General features: G+C 43.2%; 1 gene segment (V, D, J or C); it reads left to right on the forward strand.

Annotated features, from left to right (window-relative positions):
* Positions 1-8,660: 8,660 nt before the first annotated feature.
* The window catches only part of LOC142160850 (immunoglobulin lambda-1 light chain-like), a 241,875-nt gene continuing 229,893 nt past the window's right edge, over positions 8,661-20,642 (forward strand). The window contains 2 exon segments of the V gene segment in view: positions 8,661-8,737; positions 8,824-9,143. Of these exon segments, the coding sequence occupies positions 8,695-8,737; positions 8,824-9,143 (363 nt within the window).

The raw sequence follows: 20,642 nt of genomic DNA on the forward strand, positions 1-20,642 counted from the left end.
ACTGTGTTGAAGCGAAAAAGTAGTGTTACTGAGCAAAAGTTAAGTGCCGATAAAAGAAAAATTGCCAACATGCCATTCTACAAACGCAGTGGCAAAGAGAGAATGAGGCCTTCACCTTTGGCTATTAGTGCCAGATCCCAAAAAGTTACCGAGTCTACAATTGGTGCACAACTACTGTTACGCGTCTGTCAGGTGCCGTCCCAGTGCTGTGTCCGTTGCACAGGGATGGACGCCTGCTACTGAGCAAACGAGCACACTTCCGGGTCGGCGGTCACGCGTTCCTTTCCCAGTCACCACCGCCGCTGATTAGTGCCGCTATTTAAGGGTCACTCTGGCACTAGGAGTGTATTAGGTCCACCCTAGCTCCAGCGTTCCTGTGCATTCCCTACTTCTCGTGTGAATTACCCGGATTGTTCCTGACCATTCTTGTTCTGTTCTCCCTGTGTATTGAACCCGGCTTGCTGACCATTCTCTCTGCGCTTCTGACCCCAGACCTGGCATTCTTGACTACGATATTGGATTCTCCCTGTGGCATATACTGACCTTTGGTTCTGACCCGGCTATCCCTGACTACGATATTGGATTCTCCCTGTGGCATATCAGGATTCTCTCGGTTCTGACCCAGCCTGCCTGACACCGCTTCCATCTGACCACTTCACTGGTTGCTCCCTCTGAGGACCGCAACCTGTGTGTCTCCTGCAGCTAAGACCATACTCCCTTGCGGAGGTTCCTGGTGAAGACCTGGGACACATTAGACTCCGCGCCTCTTTGGTGAGTAGTGCCAAAACCAGTAAGCAGAATATCCTAAGTGTTACAGTATATTCTGGCCATGACGTCAGATGGAACAGGTGAACCCTCAGCTCGGGATCTCCTGATCCACCTGGGCCGCCGAGTGGAACAGCAGGAAGCCGACCAGGCCCGTTTACTTCAGTGTGTCCAAGGGATTATGTCTCATCTAGACTCCTTAAGGCGGTCCAACCACCCCCAGTGGAACCTCCCGCTACTCCATCTTTGGCGGCAGTTGCTCCAGTGGCTCCGTCACCTTCCTTGGCTCATTCTACCGGGCTTAGAATTCCTTCCCCCGAGAAGTATGATGGAAATCCTAAAAGATGCAGGGGGTTCCTCAATCAGTGTGCAATCCATTTAGAGTGCAACTCCGCTGCCTTCTCATCTGAGCGCACCAAAGTAGCCTTCATGATTTCTCTGCTCAGCGGAGAAGCATTGGCCTGGGCTTCACCATTATGGGAGCGCAACGATCCTTTACTAGAGAACTCTGCAGCATTTATTGACATGTTTCGCAAGGTCTTCGATGAACCAGGTCGGATCTCCTCAGCTGCCTCTAGTCTATTGAATCTACGACAAGGTTCGATGTCAGTCGGTCAGTATGCGGTACAATTCCGTACTCTTGCTTTGGAACTTCGATGGAACAACGAGGCTCTCATCACTACCTTTTGGCAGGGCCTTACTGACCGAATTAAGGATGAGCTGGTCACCAGGGAACTTCCCTCCGACCTGGATACCCTCATTTCCCTGTGTATCCGGATTGACCTACGTTTCAGAGAAAGGACGTCGTAGAGATCTTTCACAAGACGCCCCTCCCACTTGGCACCTACTTTTCAAAATCCTATTTAGACTACGGAGGAACCGATGCAGCCAGGTCGCTCAAAACTGACGCCTGAGGAGCTTGAGAGATGGTTCAAACAGAGACTGTGTCTATACTGCGGAGAGTCCGGACATGTATTAAGCCTCTGTCCCAAAAGGCCGGGAAACGCTTCCTCCTAAACGGTAAGAGGGGGGCCGCCTTAGGAGTAGCTATTTCCACTCCCTACTCAACTTCTAACCCTGAGTTCCTTATGCCTATACTACTGGTTAGTTCTAAAGGACCCCAGCAGATTCTAGCCTTCGTGGATTCCGGTGCGGCCGGAAATTTCATCTCGGCCTCTCTTGCCTCACAGCTTCAGTTATCCATTCTGGCTCTTCCGCAGACGCTAAAACTAAACAGCTGTAGATGGTAATCGGGTCAGCAACAGCACCATTCCCAGCATCACTAGTGCCGTTCAGTTGTGGATTGGAGTCTTACATCAAGAGTGGATTCAATTCCTAGTGTTACCACAATCCGTTAATCCTTTAATTTTGGGTCTACCCTGGCTCCGGGTCCACTCCCCACAATTTGACTGGGCTCGTGCCGAAGTTATCTCCTGGGGGCCGCAATGTCATAATCGGTGTATCTTTTCTCCCCGTCCCAACGTTTGCCTTACTCAAACCAATTCTGAGACATCCGCACTACCCTCAGCCTACCTAACCTTTAAGGACATCTTTTCCAAGCAAATATCGGAGATTCTTCCACCGCATCGCCCTTGGGACTGTCCGATTGATTTAATTCCGGGAAAACAGATTCCTCGTGGTAGGACTTATCTCCTGTCTTTGCCAGAGACCCAGGCTATGTCACAATATATCTCTGAAAATTTAGCCCGAGGGTTCATCTGAAAACTGTCACGGGCACTAGGAGTCTTTGCCCAGGATATCACCAGATGATGGACTTACCAGAGTAATATAGTTGGTAATATGGTTCTCTGGTAGCAGGGTGACAACGGAACAGGAGAAACAGCAGATGGTGAGAGAATACTCGAGGAAAGTCTATGACTAGCAGCAACTGGTAATGAGTAGATGAATGTACACGAGGAACCAGATGGACAAGGGAACGTGAGGAAAGTCAGTGGTCTGCGTATAGCAAGTTGTACCACTGCTTATGTGAGAGGATACTTGAAACTGGTGACACAGGGAACAGGAGTCAGTGGTCTGCGTCAGCAAGTTGTACCACTGCTATATATATGTGAGGAGGGGCACGAGGAGATGAATGTAATGCAGAGTATACACGGGGCACACAGAACTTGATCCCACGATGATATCCACAATACAACGATAACTGACCAGCACTGCTTAAGTATACAAAGTCACAATAACTATCCAGGCAATAGGAAACAAAGTCAATGGTAACAATAGCCTCAGTGGATAGGAGGCTCCGGAGGAGGACACAACTCAGTCCAGATGGATATGCAATACACAAGCAAAGTCAATGGGAAGTATGCATACCGCGGTTCAGGAGAGCAGGCTGTCAGAGACGTGCAGGGATACCTGAACGGCTGAAGGCCGGCAGGAGGAGAGACCACTGGAGGGTGGAAGCGGTAATCAGGTTGGTGCAGCGCACGGCAGGTAATCCAGAATGAACGAAGCAATACTCAGGAAGCAGTAGTAAATGGAACTGGAAACATGAAGAACACGGGAGAGTTGAGGCTGTCTGGTATCCAGTAGTAGAGATGGAAGCAGCGGAGCGCTGACACGATGAACACAGGAGAGTTGAAGTGAGCAGGAACTCTGTAGAAGCAACGGAGGCAGCGGATAGGAATCAGCTGAGTGCAGACACGATGAACACAGGAGAGTTGAAGTAAACAGGAATCAGCAGGAGCTGAATACACGAGGAACACGGGAACACCTTCAGAGGCTCATGAGGAATGAGACTCCAAGATCAGGCAACCAGGTAATGATCACAGGTGGTTTAAATAGGGAGGGTTGCCTGATCATCCAATCAACTAAAAGCAATAGGTACTGAAGGCTTGAAAGGGCTGCACATGCGCAGACCCTCAGGATGGCGGACGGCCACGGTTCCTGAATACACGGGAAGTGGCACTCACAGTCCGGTGAGTGACAAAAACCTTCCTCTCTGGCCGGAGCAGGATTCTTTTTTGTCAAGAAAAAAGACGGATCTCTACGCCCCTGTATTGATTACAGGCAACTAAATAAAATTACCATAAAAAATTGTTATCCTCTGCCTCTTATAAATGGACCTTTTTGACAGAATCAGCGGAGCCCGAGTCTTCACCAAATTGGATCTCCGAGGGGCATATAATTTGGTACGAATCCGTCAAGGAGACGAATGGAAGACAGCGTTCAACAAGCGGGACAGACATTTTCAATATTTAGTTATGCCCTTCGGGCTTAGTAACGCCCCCGCTGTCTTTCAGTCCTTTGTAAATGAGATCTTCTAAGACCTGTTATATCACTCTGTAGTTGTCTACCTGGACGACATCTTGATTTTCTCCAGAGATATTTCCTCCCATCGTCTTCATGTCAAAGAAGTTTTATCTCGACTACGAGCTAACAAACTCTTCTGCAAATTAGAGAAGTGTATCTTCGAAGTTGAACAACTCCCGTTCCTTGGGTACATTGTTTCGGGATCAGGACTACGCATGGATCCTAAGAAGGTGTCCGCTATTAAGAGTTGGCCTCTTCCTCAAGGCACCAAAGCCATTCAAAGATTTGTTGGTTTCGCCAACTATTACAGGCAGTTTATTAAGGGGTTCTCCTCAATTATTGCCCCAATAACCGCTCTGACCCATAAATCATCTAATCCCAGAGAATGGTCTTCCGATGCCCTGAAGGCATTTGATTCCCTAAAGCAAGCCTTCTCGTCTGCACCAGTCCTGTCTCAACCGAATCAATTAGAACCTTTTTTCCTGGAAGTTGATGCGTCCGCAATAGGTATTGGAGCAGTACTCTTCCAGAATTCCGAACTTGATACTCATCTTCCCTGCGGATTTTTCTCTAAAAAATTCTTGCCTCATAAGAATTATAGTATTGGCGACAAAGAGTTGCTCGCAATCAAGGCCGCCTTGGAAGAGTGGCGACATCTCTTAGAAGGTTCCCGTCATCCAGTAACAGTTTTAACTGACCATAAGAACCTGTATTATATCAGTGAAGCTCGGTGCCTCAACCCACGTCAAGCTTGATGGGCATCATTTTTTGCACGCTTCGATATTATCTTAACTTACCATCATGGGTCCAAGAACATCCGAGCGGACGCTCTGTCTCGATCTTTTGATAATACTGATCTCTGCACATCCCTGAAGCCACTGCCTATCTTAACACCTACCAGGGTTATCGCCCTTACCAATACCTCCCCGAAACGCCTCCCAGGGGTTGTTCTTTTTTGGAACCTAATCTACGAGCTAAAGCTCTACGGTGGGCACATTCCTCCAAACTAGCGGGACACATCGGGGTGAAGAAAACCTACGAATTCCTTCCTAAAAAATATTGGTGGCCGGCCCTGCATTCTGACGTACGAAAATTCGTGGCCTCATGTCAGGCTCGGCGCTCCCATTAGGCAACCTTAGGCAGTTGCCTAGGGTTCCGGGACCTGCAGGGCGCCGCTGACTAGATTTTCTAATCTAGTCAGCGGTTCAGGAGAGAAGGGCCCCGCCGCCGGTGTTTTTCCATCTCACACTAGTCACTGACGTCAGTGATCATGTGATAGTCTGTCCGACGGCGCTTCTGAGTTCTCCCCTCCCCTCTCAGCATGCATCGCGAGGAGCAGCTAGAGGAAGAAAAGGTAAGTAACATTTAATTAATTATTCTTTTATCTGGTGAGCGGGGGGCGGGCGGTGAGCGAGCGGCGGCGGCGTTATATTGCCTAGGGCGCCGTGAACCCTAGCACCGGCGCTGCCTCATGTGCTACGTGTGCTCGTTGTAAAAACCTCAGATTGGCTCCATCAGGTCTTCTACAACCGCTTCCTACTTCAGACCTTCCTTGGCAAAGCATATCCATGGATTTCATCACTGACCTTCCCCCCAGTAATGGGTTTACCATCATTTGGGTCGTTGTTGACAGATTTTCTAAACACATGTTATCAACCCGGTGACCTATAGACTCCAGTTACCTCCGTCCCTGAAAATCCATAACGTTTTTCATGTCTCTCTTCTGAAACCACTTGTACTCAACAAATTTCATCGTTTGCCTCATCATCCAGCTCCTGTACGGACTACTAATGGTGAAGAGTTCGAAGTGAGTCGCATCCTGGACTCACGTGTTCTTCATGGACGACACCAATTCTTAGTCCATTGGAAGGGCTTCGGCCCAGAAGAAAGATCATGGGTGCTAAAAGAGGATCTTCACGCCCCACGACTATTGAAACAATTCTTCGACCAAAGAACTATCCAACAAAATAGGGGAGAAGGTACCGTCGGGTGCCGTCCCAGTGCTGTGTCCGTTGCACAGGGATGAACGCCTGCTACTGCCGCTGAGCGCTCGGTTGCTAGGCAACCGAGCACACTTCTGGGTCGGCGGTCACGTGTTCCGTTGCTAGGCAACGGAACGCTTCCCAGTAGTTCCGGCGGTGGTGTTCAGCGTCACCACCGCCGCTATTTAAGGGTCACTCTGTCACTAGGAGAGTGGCAGAGTATTAGGTCCACCCTAGCTCCAGCGTTCCTGTGCATTCCCTACTTCTCCTGACCATTCTTGTTCTGTTCTCCCTGTGTATTGAACCCGGCTTGCTGACCATTCTCTCCTGCGCTTCTGACCCCAGACCTGGCATTCTTGACTACAATATTGGATTCTCCCTGTGGCATATCCTGACCTTTGGTTCTGACCCGGCTATCCCTGACTACAATATTGGATTCTCCCTGTGGCATATCCCGATTCTCTCGGTTCTGACCCAGCCTGCCTGACACTGCTTCCATCTTACCGCTTCACTGGTTGCTCCCTCTGAGGACCGCGACCTGCGTGTCTCCTGCAGCTAAAACCATACTCCCTTGCGGGGGTTCCTGGTAAAGACCTGGGACACGTTAGACTCTGCGCCTCTTTGGTGAGTAGTGCCAAAACAAGTAAGCAGAATATCCTAAGTTGTGACAGCGTTAAAGCCGAGCTGCAAGATAACAGTAAGGCATTAGAGGATAATGTTTGCTCTGATTCACAAATGACACCAATCCCTGTGGAGAGTCCATCCAACAGTGGTATGTCTAATCGTGAGCATTCTGTTAGTGTACCTATAAAGAAGGGCCCTTTCAGCAGTTCTGCTGATGTGTACCTGAACAGCCCGAGTGTAGCCGGTGATACACAAATTGAGGATGCAACTTTGGAATTAGAAGAGGATGAGGGGGAGATTTGTGGAGGTGACGAGGGCGCTAATGAGGATGTTGATGATTATGATGCAGACAGATACCAAATTGCCTTTCTCAATTTCTATTTATATTCTAGATTATATAATGGCTGAATAGTTTTCTATTTTACTCCTAGTGGAGAGGGGATCTGATGCAGACAGATACCAAACTGCCTTTGTCCATTTCTTTGTATATTCGAATTTCTAGTTCCACAGTCTGTGCAGGCTGCTTTTTTTATATTTAACTACAAGTGGAGGACGGGGGGGGGGGGGGGGGGGGGGGGCATAGATAGCCACCAAACTACCGTGGTCCATTTAATTTTACTTTCTAGTTCCACAGTCTGTGCAGGCTGCTTTTTTATATTAAACTACAAAGACGATGGCTACATTGCCAATAATCATAGATGGAGGAGGTAGACAACCAGGTTTGTCTGTATAATTTGCAGACAAGTGTTCGAATTAAGGACGGCCTACCAGGGATTTAACTATTTTTTTCATAATTTATTAGCTTTAGAATTACCTCACTTATCTAAGAAACTTGTGGAGCGCTAAATTTGGTTATTTTAGACCAAAAAAATTGTCTTTTTTTTTCAAAAATAGCAAAACAAAACCAAACAAAACCAAAACCAAAACACGCAAGGGCGGTTTTGCAAAGCCAAAACCAAAACACAAAGGTAATCCAGATCCAAAAACAAAAACAAAACACGGGGGTCAGTGACCATCTCTAATTTTGGGTACCTATAATTCACAAACCTTGTGCAGTTTCGGCCCCTGAGTATGGTAAGGTACACTGATTTCCCAAAATATGAAATATGAAGGCATATCCATTTAAGTTACTATTTCTATATTGGCCTAAGCTGTTCCTCTATCACCTAGCTACACCTAATCTACACCTCACATCTAGGGGGTACTTGGTTTTGTACAATGCACCATTAGACCTCCTCTAAATAGGAAACACATGGCTGTAATCTGCATATCTTAATTATCTCCCTGAAAGCATGTCTGCTGAACCTAATTACCTTCCACTGAGCTAATTGACCAAATGTTTTAAAGAAAAAAAGCAAATTTTATCTGAAGGGAAATCATGGTCATTTCTCTTTATCAATGTAATATTTTATTTGGGGCCCTGACATATAATATTCTATGTATGCCTTCATCCTGACAGTCAAGTATAATGAGAGATTTTCCAATTACTATATGTATTAGTGAAATTCTGTATGGTTCACTTGTTTCAAGTGAGCTATTTATTCTTTGTTTTTTTGTTCCTTTTTTCTACTTTTTCACTGCACACTGATATTGTATTTTACTCATATCACTATAAACCACTTTGATTTCAACTAATAAAACAAGAATCACACAAACATATTTAGTAGGTGCCATTAGTACAAATTTGCAAGACTGCAAATTTTGAGAAAGTGCAAAGAATTTGTTCCTATTTCCACATTATACTGATTTCATTTTGGTTTTATTTTACAAATAGCCCTTTTCTACTTGCCTGATTTAAATAAATTAACTACTACTACTAGCCACTTTTGTAAAATTATTAGTATATTCTAGGTATAATTTCTCTATACTCTAGTTTTAGGTAGAAATGTCAACTACTGAAAATACAAGATACAGCATTTTATAAACCTTAAATGAGATTGAAGCTGTTTTGCATAAAGAGACACACCTTTTGTTCTAAAGAATATGTAGGAGCATCTGAGCATCATTAATAAAGTTCTCCTTTGTTGTGCCCATCAAAGCTGACTTCTCCTGCATCATGTCCTGGACTGTCCTCCTCCTCACAGTTTCTTTTTGTTCCTGTAAGATATAAACATCTGTGGTGTTAGGTCACCCAAGGGACACTGTAGATTTCTCTTTCTTTACCATTCTCATCTTCTTGTTTCAGATTCTGTGGCTCAGTTTACTGTGATTCAGGATAGTGAAATGTCAGTGTCTGCTGGAAGGAACATCCGTCTATCCTGTACTCAGAGTGGAGGCTCAGTAGCTGCGGGTAATTACCCAACCTGGTTGTATCAGACTCTTGGGAGTGTTCCTAAACTTATAGTTAGCAGTAACGGAAATAATAATCACAACATTAAACCCACCGGGATACCAGATCGATTCACTGGATCCATAACAGGAGGATCAGCTATGTTGACGATAAGCAATGTGCTATTTGAGGATGATGGAGAGTATTTCTGTGTTCTGTATACTGGTAGTGGCATATGCACAGTGCTAAAAACCTATAGAGAAGTGGAACACAAATTTTATATACAGTATATAACTCAAGATGTGCAATGCAAGCTGTAGTACCTACTTTAATCACAAACTTCACAGGTTTTTACTGTAAACATTTGTATTTTGTAAAGCTGTATCATAAAAAAAAGATATATTCCATGCTAAATGTAGACTCCAGGCATTGGAATACCTAGAAAGATGTATGAATAAAGCACACCGTTTCTATTGGTCTCCACGAGATGGAGTATTTGTCATTAAATAAAATTTATGAACTGAAAACAATAAGGACTCGCAATGCTTCTTCATGAGCACAAGTCCGCTTACTTGTCCACTAATGCATTTCTATGGCGCACAGTCACTTCTAAGTCTTTGTGAAAAATAATGGAAATTTAATCTCAGCGGGTTTGCAGAAAAACCTAAACATGTGCATGTGGAAAACTGTAAACATTATGTCACATTAAAGCCCAATCTATTTCCATTTTATAACCACATCATGTACTGAGATATTCTTTTATCTTTAAATAATTATCAGTATAGCCTCATTTATCATTACAGTAATTATGAGAGTAGGGGTATTGGAAATGTCTTTCTATGTCCCAATATGCCCCATTAAATTGTCAGTTTTGTGTGGCTGAAGCATTTTTTTTTTTTATTGGTCAAATACACCTACAAAAGCCTGTAGGAATGAATGACGATCTCTGGAACATCAGAGTTGATAGAAATTACATTTTCTGTTTTTGATAAAAGAAAAAGATTGCAACTCTCTGCAAAGCGGGTTAAACGTTTGCAATACATCCATTCCACTCTTTTATCTTATGTAAATAAAATAAAATTGCTTCACTTCAGTGCAAAACTAGCTCCCTTTTTGTTGCGGGTGACACAAAGATATACAACAGTGTAGACACACCAGTAGGGGTAAACCAAATGATCAATGATCTAGGTAGACTAGAGGAATGATCAAGAGAGTGACAACTACTGTTTAATGCCCAAAAAAATGCAAAATCATGTATTTGGGTCTCAAAAAAATTGGGCAGACTAGATGGATCAAGCAGTTCTTATCTGTTGTCGAATTCTATGTTTCTATGTTTAGAAAGACACACTCTCAAAACACCCAAATCTTCCCTTTCAGCAATGCAAACATTTATAGCGACAAATTACCGTATTTCCCCATGTATAAGGTGCTCCCATGTATAAGATGCACCTTAATTTTGCCCCCGAAATTGGAAAAAAAAAATATTACGGTAGCTGTCAAAAAAGGGAGAGTGTAGTGGCCGGCTGCTCTGATTATGATCAGAGCAGCCGAGCAGAACACTCTCCCTGTAATTACCTCCCCCCCCCCCTCCTGCTGCCACTGTGCCTCTGTTCCCCTCCTCCTGGATCCCCGCTTCCACTCTGCCTGTCCACCGCCTCATGGATTCCCGCTGACACACTGCCCGTCCACTGCCTCATGGATTCCCGCTGACACACTGCCCGTCCACTGCCTCCTGGATCCCCGCTGACACTCTGCCTGGCCCCTGCCTCCTAGATCCCCCCCCCCTCCTCTGCCCCTGTAACGCTGCCCGCTCCCCCTCGATCCCCCCGCTGCCCCTGTAACGCTGCCCCGCTCCCCTCGACCCCCCCCCCCCCCCCCCCGCTGCTCCTGTAACACTGCTCGCCCCCTGCATCCCCACTACCCCTGTATAAGACTCACCCAGGTCTTAGAGCCAAAATTTTGGGGAAAAAGGTGCGTCTTATACATGGGGAAATACGGTATCCATGCTCTTCCCTGTCAAAATGGTTCCACATGAAGGGTTCACAGCGAAGCTGAATATGGGCTTCAGCACTTCAAATCAATAATGAAGAACTTAATTGATTTGAAATCATTATCTAGTTTAGGTGTATTGCAGCATTTCCATATTTTCTTGATTTAGTCTATATGTTTTGTTGTCATTTCAAGCGCAATCCTCACCTTTGAATGTATATTTCCATATATAAATAAACAAAGATATATAGGATCTTGTGCACTCAGCAAAGACAACATTAAAGCTATACAAGCTATATTCTCTATTAATAAAGGGAATGCTAGTTCCACATATTGCAATACGTGTTAAGCTGACCAACTCAGCCAAAGTCTTCCCCTTCTGGCCATTCCTACACTGACCATAAATACATGCTATGAATATTAATATGATCATTTTTATGTTTTTATTTGGGTACAGTCTTACATGTGTAAAGTCTGCTGGAAATGACAGCAAGCACAGATCTTACCTGATCGCCAGGCAACCACTGGTAGATCCACAAAAGTGCTTTATGTGGAGGTGTATCAGTTATCCTTGTTTCATTTCCTTGCAGGGATTCCTCAATGTCTTGTTATATTCAAGGTCTCTACCCAACACCCTGCAAGGAAAAAGCAAATCCAGTATGTGGACAGGACAAGAAAGAAAAACATGGTCTCTATGTTGAGCATGTTGTCAAGGTCACATATAGCCTTGACAAACATTTTTTCGAGGTCCGTAGCTGTAAAATCAATGACACAAAAGAAAAAACAACAGAAAATGTACACATTTTAAAAAGATAGGATCAGATTACTAAGCACCATACAAAAGGGGTTGGACCATGCAACAAAAGACATAAGTATATATGCATAAGTAAAATGGGTACAGCTAAGCAGAATAATAAATACATGGATGCAAATAACAGGAGAAATCACATGGCATAAAAAAACAATTCAACACAAGCCAAAATAGGGACATTGAGTGGGCAGACATGAGACACAGAGTACAGACATAAAACACAGAGTACAGACATGAGACATAGGGTAAGTTTTGCAGCCTGTAAATAAATGTACACAATAAGGCTAATGCAAGAAATCACACTATAATGCCCATGCACTAAAACCAGTCAATTAATTCTTATCTTACCCATCTTATCTTATTTATTCATTTTATTTCATTGATGACATCACCCAATTTAATGAATGTATATATTATGCAGTACATATTGCTAGATTCCAGTCCAGTCCAGAGCATGAGTCCGATGACTGTCACTATAGAAGTATAAAGGACAAAATTATTGAATGGTTATTATCTGACTTCAGATGACAATAGCTGTAGCAACTGGAGGATGAACAAACAGTATACAAATTAGTGGAATGGATGGGTGGACGAATAGTAAATCAATTATTGGAATTACATTAGAAATACAGTACTTTTTTCAGGAGTAAGATTAAAATCTAAAATACTAAAATAAATGAAAAATATGTTATTTTCCACTGTTACACCACTATCCAGAATCTGCTGCATTTTCTAGTCTTAAGTTATAAAGAATGGTATTTTCCCAAAATGTAACTTCTTCTGAAAAAACACACTATATAAATTTGTGTAGAAAATTACTGATACGGAAGATGCAATATGATGAGCTGAAAAGTGCCAAAACAGACTCAGCACAGGGGTGAAAAATGCCCTAGCAACAAAGGGGATTAACTTTCCAGCCAGATGACTCTACTAGCCACTATTGTCAAAAGGTAGATTTCAGATGACATGCAAGATAAGACATTTTATAAGCATCAAATGAGATTATAGATATTTTGCATAAAGAGACACACCCTTTATGTACAGAGTTTGTAGAAGCATTAAAGGATGGTAACCAAGTTCTCTTTTATCATATACATGAACGCTTGCTTACAAAAGTAAGCAAGTATGACAGTAGTCACCCAGGCACAGAGCGGATAAGGGGCGCCATGGCGACTATGCTAGTATTAGATCTGCGTCCAATATCCACCATTAATGCAGCAGGTTTTAGACAGTTAATTGAGGTCCTTTGTCCCCGTTACCAAATTTCATCACAACACCATTTTACTAGACAAGCAATTCCTCACCTGTACCAGGAGGTTACAAAAAAGGAAATTATCGGGCTACAAAATACCATTCTACCCACTGTACACTTAACCACAGATATGTGGACAAGCGGAACTTGGAAAAGTAAAGATTATATGACTGACAGCCCACTGGGTTGATGAATCGCCTTCAGCATCTAACACAACGCCAGGGGATAAATTTATCAAGCTGCAGATTTGAAAAAGTGGAAATGCTGCCTCTAGCAGCAATCAGATTCTAGTTGTCATTTATTTAGTACATTCTACAAAATGACAGCTAGAGTCTGATTGGTTGCTATAGGCAACATCTCCACTTTTTCAAACCCGCAGCTTCATAAATATACCCTCAGATCTTTCAGAGGCAGGCTACTCTGTGTATCACTTGCTTAACTAAGAGGCATACCACTGACAACCTGTTTGAAAAACTAAGGGATGTCATTGCAACATGGCTTATCCCACTGGCACTCTCCTGAGGATATGTGATTTCTGATAATGCCACCAATATTGTTAGAGCATTAAAGCGGGGAGAATTCCATCATATTCCCTGTTTTGCTCACACAATCAACTTGGTGGTACAGAGCTTTTTTAAAAATGAAAGTGACATGCAGGAGATGCTGTCTGTGTCCCGAAATATTGTGGGTCATTTTTCGGCATTCTGCATGTAGGAGATTGCAGCAGCTGCAAGAAGAATAGAATTTGAGGGGGAATTTAATTTTCCCTGCCCCAACTGAAGCAAGAGGTGGTAACAAGGTAGATTTCCACCCTTTTTATGCTTCGGAGGGACTTTTGGATACAAATTTATTTTGGACTTGTTCAAGCCGGTCTATTGGATACAAATTAATTTGGGACTTGGTTGACAGCCATTTTAGGATTAAAAGCTGCTGACAACAGATGAACACATCAGTGGTGAGTATAAGGGCATTTATTAATTTTAATAAAAATATGTGGTATAAATGATTTTGTTTACTGTCTTTATTGTGGGTTTATTATTTGTATTAAATGTTGTGGTTTTAATGAGGGTGTGGTGGTTTATTTGACATTTTGGGGATGTGGGTGTCAGGGCATGTTGGTAGTTGTGGTTCTCCAAGGGCCAACATGCCCTGGCTGCCATGGGTATGCTGATGGTTGTAGTTAAACAAGTTTCAGCATACCCACACTGTTTATGGCACCCTGGCTGGCTGGGACTTGTAGTTCCACAAAACAAAATGGCAGCTGTTTATTTTTTAAAAAACTTTTATCGTCGTTTATTACCCTACACACACCGCCCAAGGGTGTAGGAAGAGCCCTAGTGCTTTCAGCACAGGGATGGTTGTCCCTAGACAGGGGGCCCACTCATTTTTTTAGGCGGACACCACTCCCTAGGGAATCCAGCCCAGCGCTGAATAGCCTGGGGTTGTTGTTTGTCATTATGGCAGGGAGATCCCTGCCGCGTGTTCCCCCGCTATAGTGCCACCAACCCCGACTGGTTTGCCTACTGCTGGTTCAGTGAATATCGGGGGGACGCCACGCAAATTCCCCCCCCCCCCCCAATTTTCATGGAACCAGCAGAATTCCGGCAGCATTAGGGTTAATAGTGAATAGAGGGGGCACCCCACGCTCGCTTTTTTTTTTAACTTTGATCTATTTTTTACAGTTTTGACAGCTGCCGGGACCTCCGGCTGTGTAACAGAACAGTGTAACAGTGATGGGTTTAGTAATCTCGCTGCTACAACACAGGAGAATTAGCTAAACAAGGGAGTGTTTTACATTGCAGCAAAACGCCAGAGATGACCAGCGATTTTGAAGATCAGGGTAAAAATCGCAGCTTAATACATTTGAGAAATTTTGGACTAAAATCACCCGCGATTTGTCGCGATTTTAACACTCTGAAAAAAAAAAAAAAAAAATCGGACCTTGATACATTTACCCCCTGGTCTCCTCTAAAGAATTGCCTAAAATTGTAACAGCTCTGCCATAAAATGAACTACAAATTCCATAAGGAAGATCATTACCGGCAATTACATCAAACTGCAGAGACTTCTGTAATGGTGGATTCCAGTGGGGATGAATTAATATTGCGTGAGGATGATGTACACACTGATGAGGGTGAGGATGATGACAGTGTAGATTGCAGATGCTGGGATCTAGCTGAGAGAAGGAAGCTAGTTGATGCTGGTATGCTTGTTAATAATTTGAGTAGAATGGCATGGTGGCAATTTTATGCTTTTCTACAGTAAACTTTCCCTTTATTAGAGAGATGTTTTTTTCTTTACGAATGTAACTGCTTGTTTTTTGGATTTCAGTTTCCCTGACTTAAACCCACTATGCCCTTGAGCATAGGCTTTAGTGGATGAAGAAGGACTAGTATCATTATGACTAGAGATGCTGACTTGACCCCCGTGAAGTGGTTTTGGATCTGGATTAGTTTCGTGTTTTGGTTTTGGCAAAACTGTCCTCGTGTGTTTTGGTTTTGGGTTTGGATCTGTATTTTTTTTGAAAAATTGTTAAAATATGCAAAATCACATAATTTTGCTCTTCTTTTTGATCCTACATTATTATTAACCTCAATAACACTAATTTCAAGTCATTTGCAGCCAAGTTTGACCACCTCACAGGTCATATTATTATTTTCATACACTTTCAGACAAATACTGCAGCGACCTGGCTGGATGCTAAGCGACAGAGCAATGACTCAAACACACGGCAGTTCCTACCACATCTAGGACACATTGGCACAGAGCAGTGGCAGAAAAGAAAAGTCAGAAGAAAAGCCTGCAAGGCCTAGTATTTGTATATCAGCAATGACAATTAGCAATGGACCAATGGAGCTCTTCTCTTTGTGTGTAATCTATATAACACCATACAATTTGACTGCAAAGTCAGAGGAAAAGCCTGCCACCACAGTATTTGTATTTTTCTGCAATGATAATTAGCAATGGAACGCTCCTCTTTGTGTGTTACCTATATAACACAGTAGAATTTGACTGCAGAATTACACTAACCCTGCCAGCACTAGTATTTGTATTTTTCTGCAATGAGAATTAGCAATGGAGCTTTCCGCTTTGTGTGTTACCTATATAATAAGGGTGTGCACCGGCCACTTTTGGTGTTTTGGGTTTTGGGTTCTGATTAGCTTGAGGTTTTGGGTTCTGATTTGTTTTGCCAAAACACCCCACGAAAGGTTTTGGTTCTGATTTCGGGTTCTGATTTTTTTTTTATAAAAAGCATAAAAAGTGCTAAAATCCATTATTTTGTTTTTTTTTCACTCCTACACTATTATTAACCTCAATAACATCCATTTCCACTAATTTCCAGTCTATTCTGAACACCTCACAATTTTGTTTTTAGTCCAAAAGGTTGCACTGAGGTAGCTGGATGACTAAGCTAAGCGACACAAGTTTAATGTAGTGAGCAAGAAAAATCATCCTGAATAACTGGAAACCTTGTTTGCTTTGTGTAGGAGGAAGAATATTCATAAACTATGCTCACACCGCACCTTGGATTCACACGATGTCTACTATTATAAGCAATTACTTTTTTTCAGCATTAGCTTTTTTTTATATGTATACTATTCATCTTTTTATATATCTTATATATTCATCTTTTTATATATCTTATATGCTGTGAATATCATTTACAGCAAATTTCTGTGAAATGCGCGATTTGATAAATAATATAGTGCTTAATAAGCAAGAGCTGAAGACATCCATACTAGCACATTAATACAAATGGTTTTGCAGAAAAACACACTCTTGAAGTTCTTTAGAGGATATTAAAAATAACAATCTCATTCCTCACTTGTGCAGATGAAAGTTATTTTGTTTTCTTGTGTTCATTTTTCTAATTGCATAGCTGCACTCTTTAGTAATGTGTATTAAAGTTTACCTGGGTAGAGCTTATACTCCATTCTGGTCAGGACTCAGTGGATGCTGCACGGATCTCAGGAGTGACGGCCGTCGGATCTCGCGAGATCCGACGGCGTGATGACGAGGTTTTGCCTCGTTCTAAGGTTCGTGATCGGCGGGAACCCCCGAACAGTGCTCGGATCCAGACTCGGATCGGCACTGTTCGGGGGGTTCTGATTGACTAATTCCGGACCCGCTCATCTCTACTATATAACACAGTAGAATTTGACTGCAGAATTACACCAACCCTGCCAGCACTAGTATTTGTATTTTTGTGCAATGATAATTAGCAATGGAGCAATGGAGCTCTCTTGAATGTCACTGTAGACTTTGTTGAACACTGCTACCCCCACCTCTTTCAATTCTATCTATTTGGCTGCCCAACTGCTCTACACACTGTGCTACACCTTCTGTGTCCCTCTTACAAATGGCGCTAGATCGCTGTGGAGGGCGGTATTTATAGATTTCAAAACTTGCAAGATCCGAGATCCTACGACGTAACGATATTTTGCCTAGTTTTCGATTCCGAAAAAGCGTGAAAGTACAGAGCCGGCTCGGCTCAGTACTCGGATCCCCTAAGTTCGGGTGTGTTCGGTTCTCGAGGAACCGAGCCTGAGCATCTCTAATTATGACTGGTGCCAGGAGCTGGTTGCCATATCGATGGCACTGAGCTATGGCACTGGAGACTGACAAGAACACTTCTATCCCTTCTGCTTCTGTGTATGCAATAGCACTGGAGACTAGAGAGTCACAAGAACACTGCCACCCCTGTTTCTGTGTTAGCAATGCAACACAGGAATGTGAGTGAAGACTGGAGTATGACAAGAACACTGCCATCCCTCCTGTTTCTATATGAGCGATTGCACAGAGCAATGTCACTGGAGACTTATAAGAACACTGCCACCCCTCCTGTTTTTGCGTGAACAATAATGCTGGGAAATGGCACTGGACACTGCCAAAAACGCTGCTACCCTTCCTGTGTTTGTCTGAGAAATGGCGCCAGATCTCTGTGGAGGGAGGTACTTATGGAATCCAAAAGATCTGACGATGCAACAATGACATTTTGCCTCAATTTCAGCTACGAGGACACAGGAAAGTACTCAGCCAGCGCATCTCGGTACTCAGATTGTTGAAGTCTGGGGGGCTCGGTTTTAAAAAAATAAGCCTGAGCATCCCTAGTACCTACAGCTATTCTTCTGTGTCTGGTATCCAGTACTCCTGTTCCTCAGCTATCCTGGTACCCTAGTTTTATGGACCTATGCTAACTACCTTTCCATTTACTGCATTTCATTTTTTCCTGTGTGACCTGTGTTAAAATATAACCACTTCTTTTTACTTATGCTACTCTCTGTGGTCTTCATATTGGGAATCCTTACAGAAGTTACTTAATCGCAGTAGGTTACTAAGTTCCCAGACCAGGTTTCAGCTTTGCAAGGGGTCCTGATGCAGATCCCGGGGCAACCACTAGGAAGGTGCACCAGTAAGTTAGGAATGCATTGTTGCACAGGCCAAGTTTTAGAAATAAATTCAGGGACAATACGCAGTCTGCTGTATAGTCTATAGCCAATAGTGTCTAGCCAAGTTGTAATTCCAGTTCACCAGGCTAAGTTGTAGACTTCAAGATTGAGGCTGATGCTGTTCCTAAGGTAATCCAATTGTGTGCACTGTGAGTAAATCCAGGGTCTGGCCAAGCTGCAGTTCCTTACTCTTGAATACAGGAAGCAAAGTCCCAGTCAAGCTAAAACAAATTTCCTCCTTGTCAAATAATAGTAACACTTTGCATGGCCGCGCCATAAATTAGAGATGGTCACTGACCCCCGTGTTTTGGTTTTGGATCTGGATTACCGTCGTGTTTTGGTTTTGCAAAACCGCCATTGCCTGTTTTGGTTTTGGTTTGCTATTTTTTTGGAAAATCCATGTTTTTGGGCCTAAATTAACCCAATTTAGTGCTCCAACTGTTTTAGAGACAAGTAATCTAATTGTTGAGGTAATAAATCATCCAAAAAAACAGTTTAATTCTTCGTTGGTAGGCCTATTCTACACACAAAACAGATTGTCTTCCTCTCCATCTATGCATATTGGCAATGCAGCCATCGTCTTTGAATGTATATTACACCCTACACTTATAGTTAAATATGTAAAGAAATGGAAAAAGCCAGTTTGGTTTCTGTCTCTCAAGGCCCCCCTCCACTTGTATAAAATACTAAAAAATTCAGCCATTATAGACTGTACAATATTATGAAAAATGGACAAAGCCAGTTTAGGGTCACTCTGTCTATGACACCCTACCCTTAAGGATAAATTGCCCTAACAGCAGCCTTTCAAGATGGTATGTGATATGGAAATGCCACAAGTCCCTTTCCTCTTTGGGGGTAGATTGCACCCTACACTTACATAGAAAGTTTTAAAAAGATGTTATCGGCATCATCTTCAGCTTAATCCTCACCCTCATCAGTGTGTACGTCATCATCACAGACTATCAATTCATCGCCGCTTGAATCCGCCATTAGAGAACAGTCAGTGCTTGGATGTCTTGGATGGTGAAGGCCTTCCTCGTGGAAGATGTAGTTCATTTTTATAAACATCATTTTCTCCACATTTTTGGGAAGTAACCTTCTACGGCGATCACTGACTAAGTTCCCTGCTGTGCTGAACACTCGTTCAGAGTACACACTGGAGGGTGGGCAGCTTAGGTATTGCAAAGCAAGTTTGTACATGGGTTTCCAAATGGCCTGCTTTTCTTCCCAGTAAGGAAAGGGACTGTCTGACATTTCCATATCAACTACCTCTTGAAAGTAATCCTCCACCATCCTTTGCATGTTTATACTCATATTGGATGGAGTTATGGGCAAAGTGACACATTTTTTTGAAAAATCCTTCAACCCAGCCCAGATGTTAAATTGTTCTGGTCTGCCCCCTGTGTCTTCCCTGCTTCTTTTTTGGAAATTTAATTTTTTACGAGCAACAGCTTGAGAAAGTGAAGGAGGACACGTCGTCAAGCCGAGGCCCAGTTCAGCGGCCAACTTGCTGAGCAATAGCTCCTTGCAAAAGTTCACATCTCGCTCATTTACAAGTAAAGACTCAATGTAGGTTTTAAACCTTGGATCAAGCACAGTGGCCAAAACGTACTGATCCGAGTTCAAGATCTTAATAACTCGAGGATCATTGTGAAGCGAATTAAGTACTTGATCAACAAGGCCAACATACTTTGCTGAATTGCTTGCTTTCAGCTCCTCCTTCATTTTCTCAAGCTGCTTTTCCAATAGTCTAATTAAAGGAATGACTTGGCTCAAACTGGCAGAGTCTGCACTGACCTCACATGTCACAACTTCAAATGGTTTCAGCACCTTGCACAGCACTGAAAGGGTTCCCCACTGTGCAAGAGTGAAATACATCCCCCCTCCTTTCCCAATGTCATGACTTGTGCAATATGCTTGGATGGCTTTGCGCTGTTCCTCCATCCTCTGAAGCATGTACAGGGTGGAATTCCACCGAGTTACCACCTCTTGCTTAAGTTGGTGGCAGGGCAAGTTAAACTGCTCTTGGAGCTGCTGTAATCTCCTACATGCTGTGGCTGAATGCCTGAAATGGCCTGAAATTTTACGGGCCACCGAAAGCATCTCCTGCACCTCACGGTTATTTCGTAGGAAGCTCTGCACCACCAAGTTGATGGTGTGAGCAAAACAGGGAATATGTTGGAAATCACCCAGCTGTAATGCTCGCACTATATTGTTGGCGTTATCTGAAATG

Source organism: Mixophyes fleayi, chromosome 1 (assembly GCF_038048845.1).
Source record: "Mixophyes fleayi isolate aMixFle1 chromosome 1, aMixFle1.hap1, whole genome shotgun sequence".
Lineage (NCBI taxonomy): Eukaryota > Metazoa > Chordata > Amphibia > Anura > Limnodynastidae > Mixophyes > Mixophyes fleayi.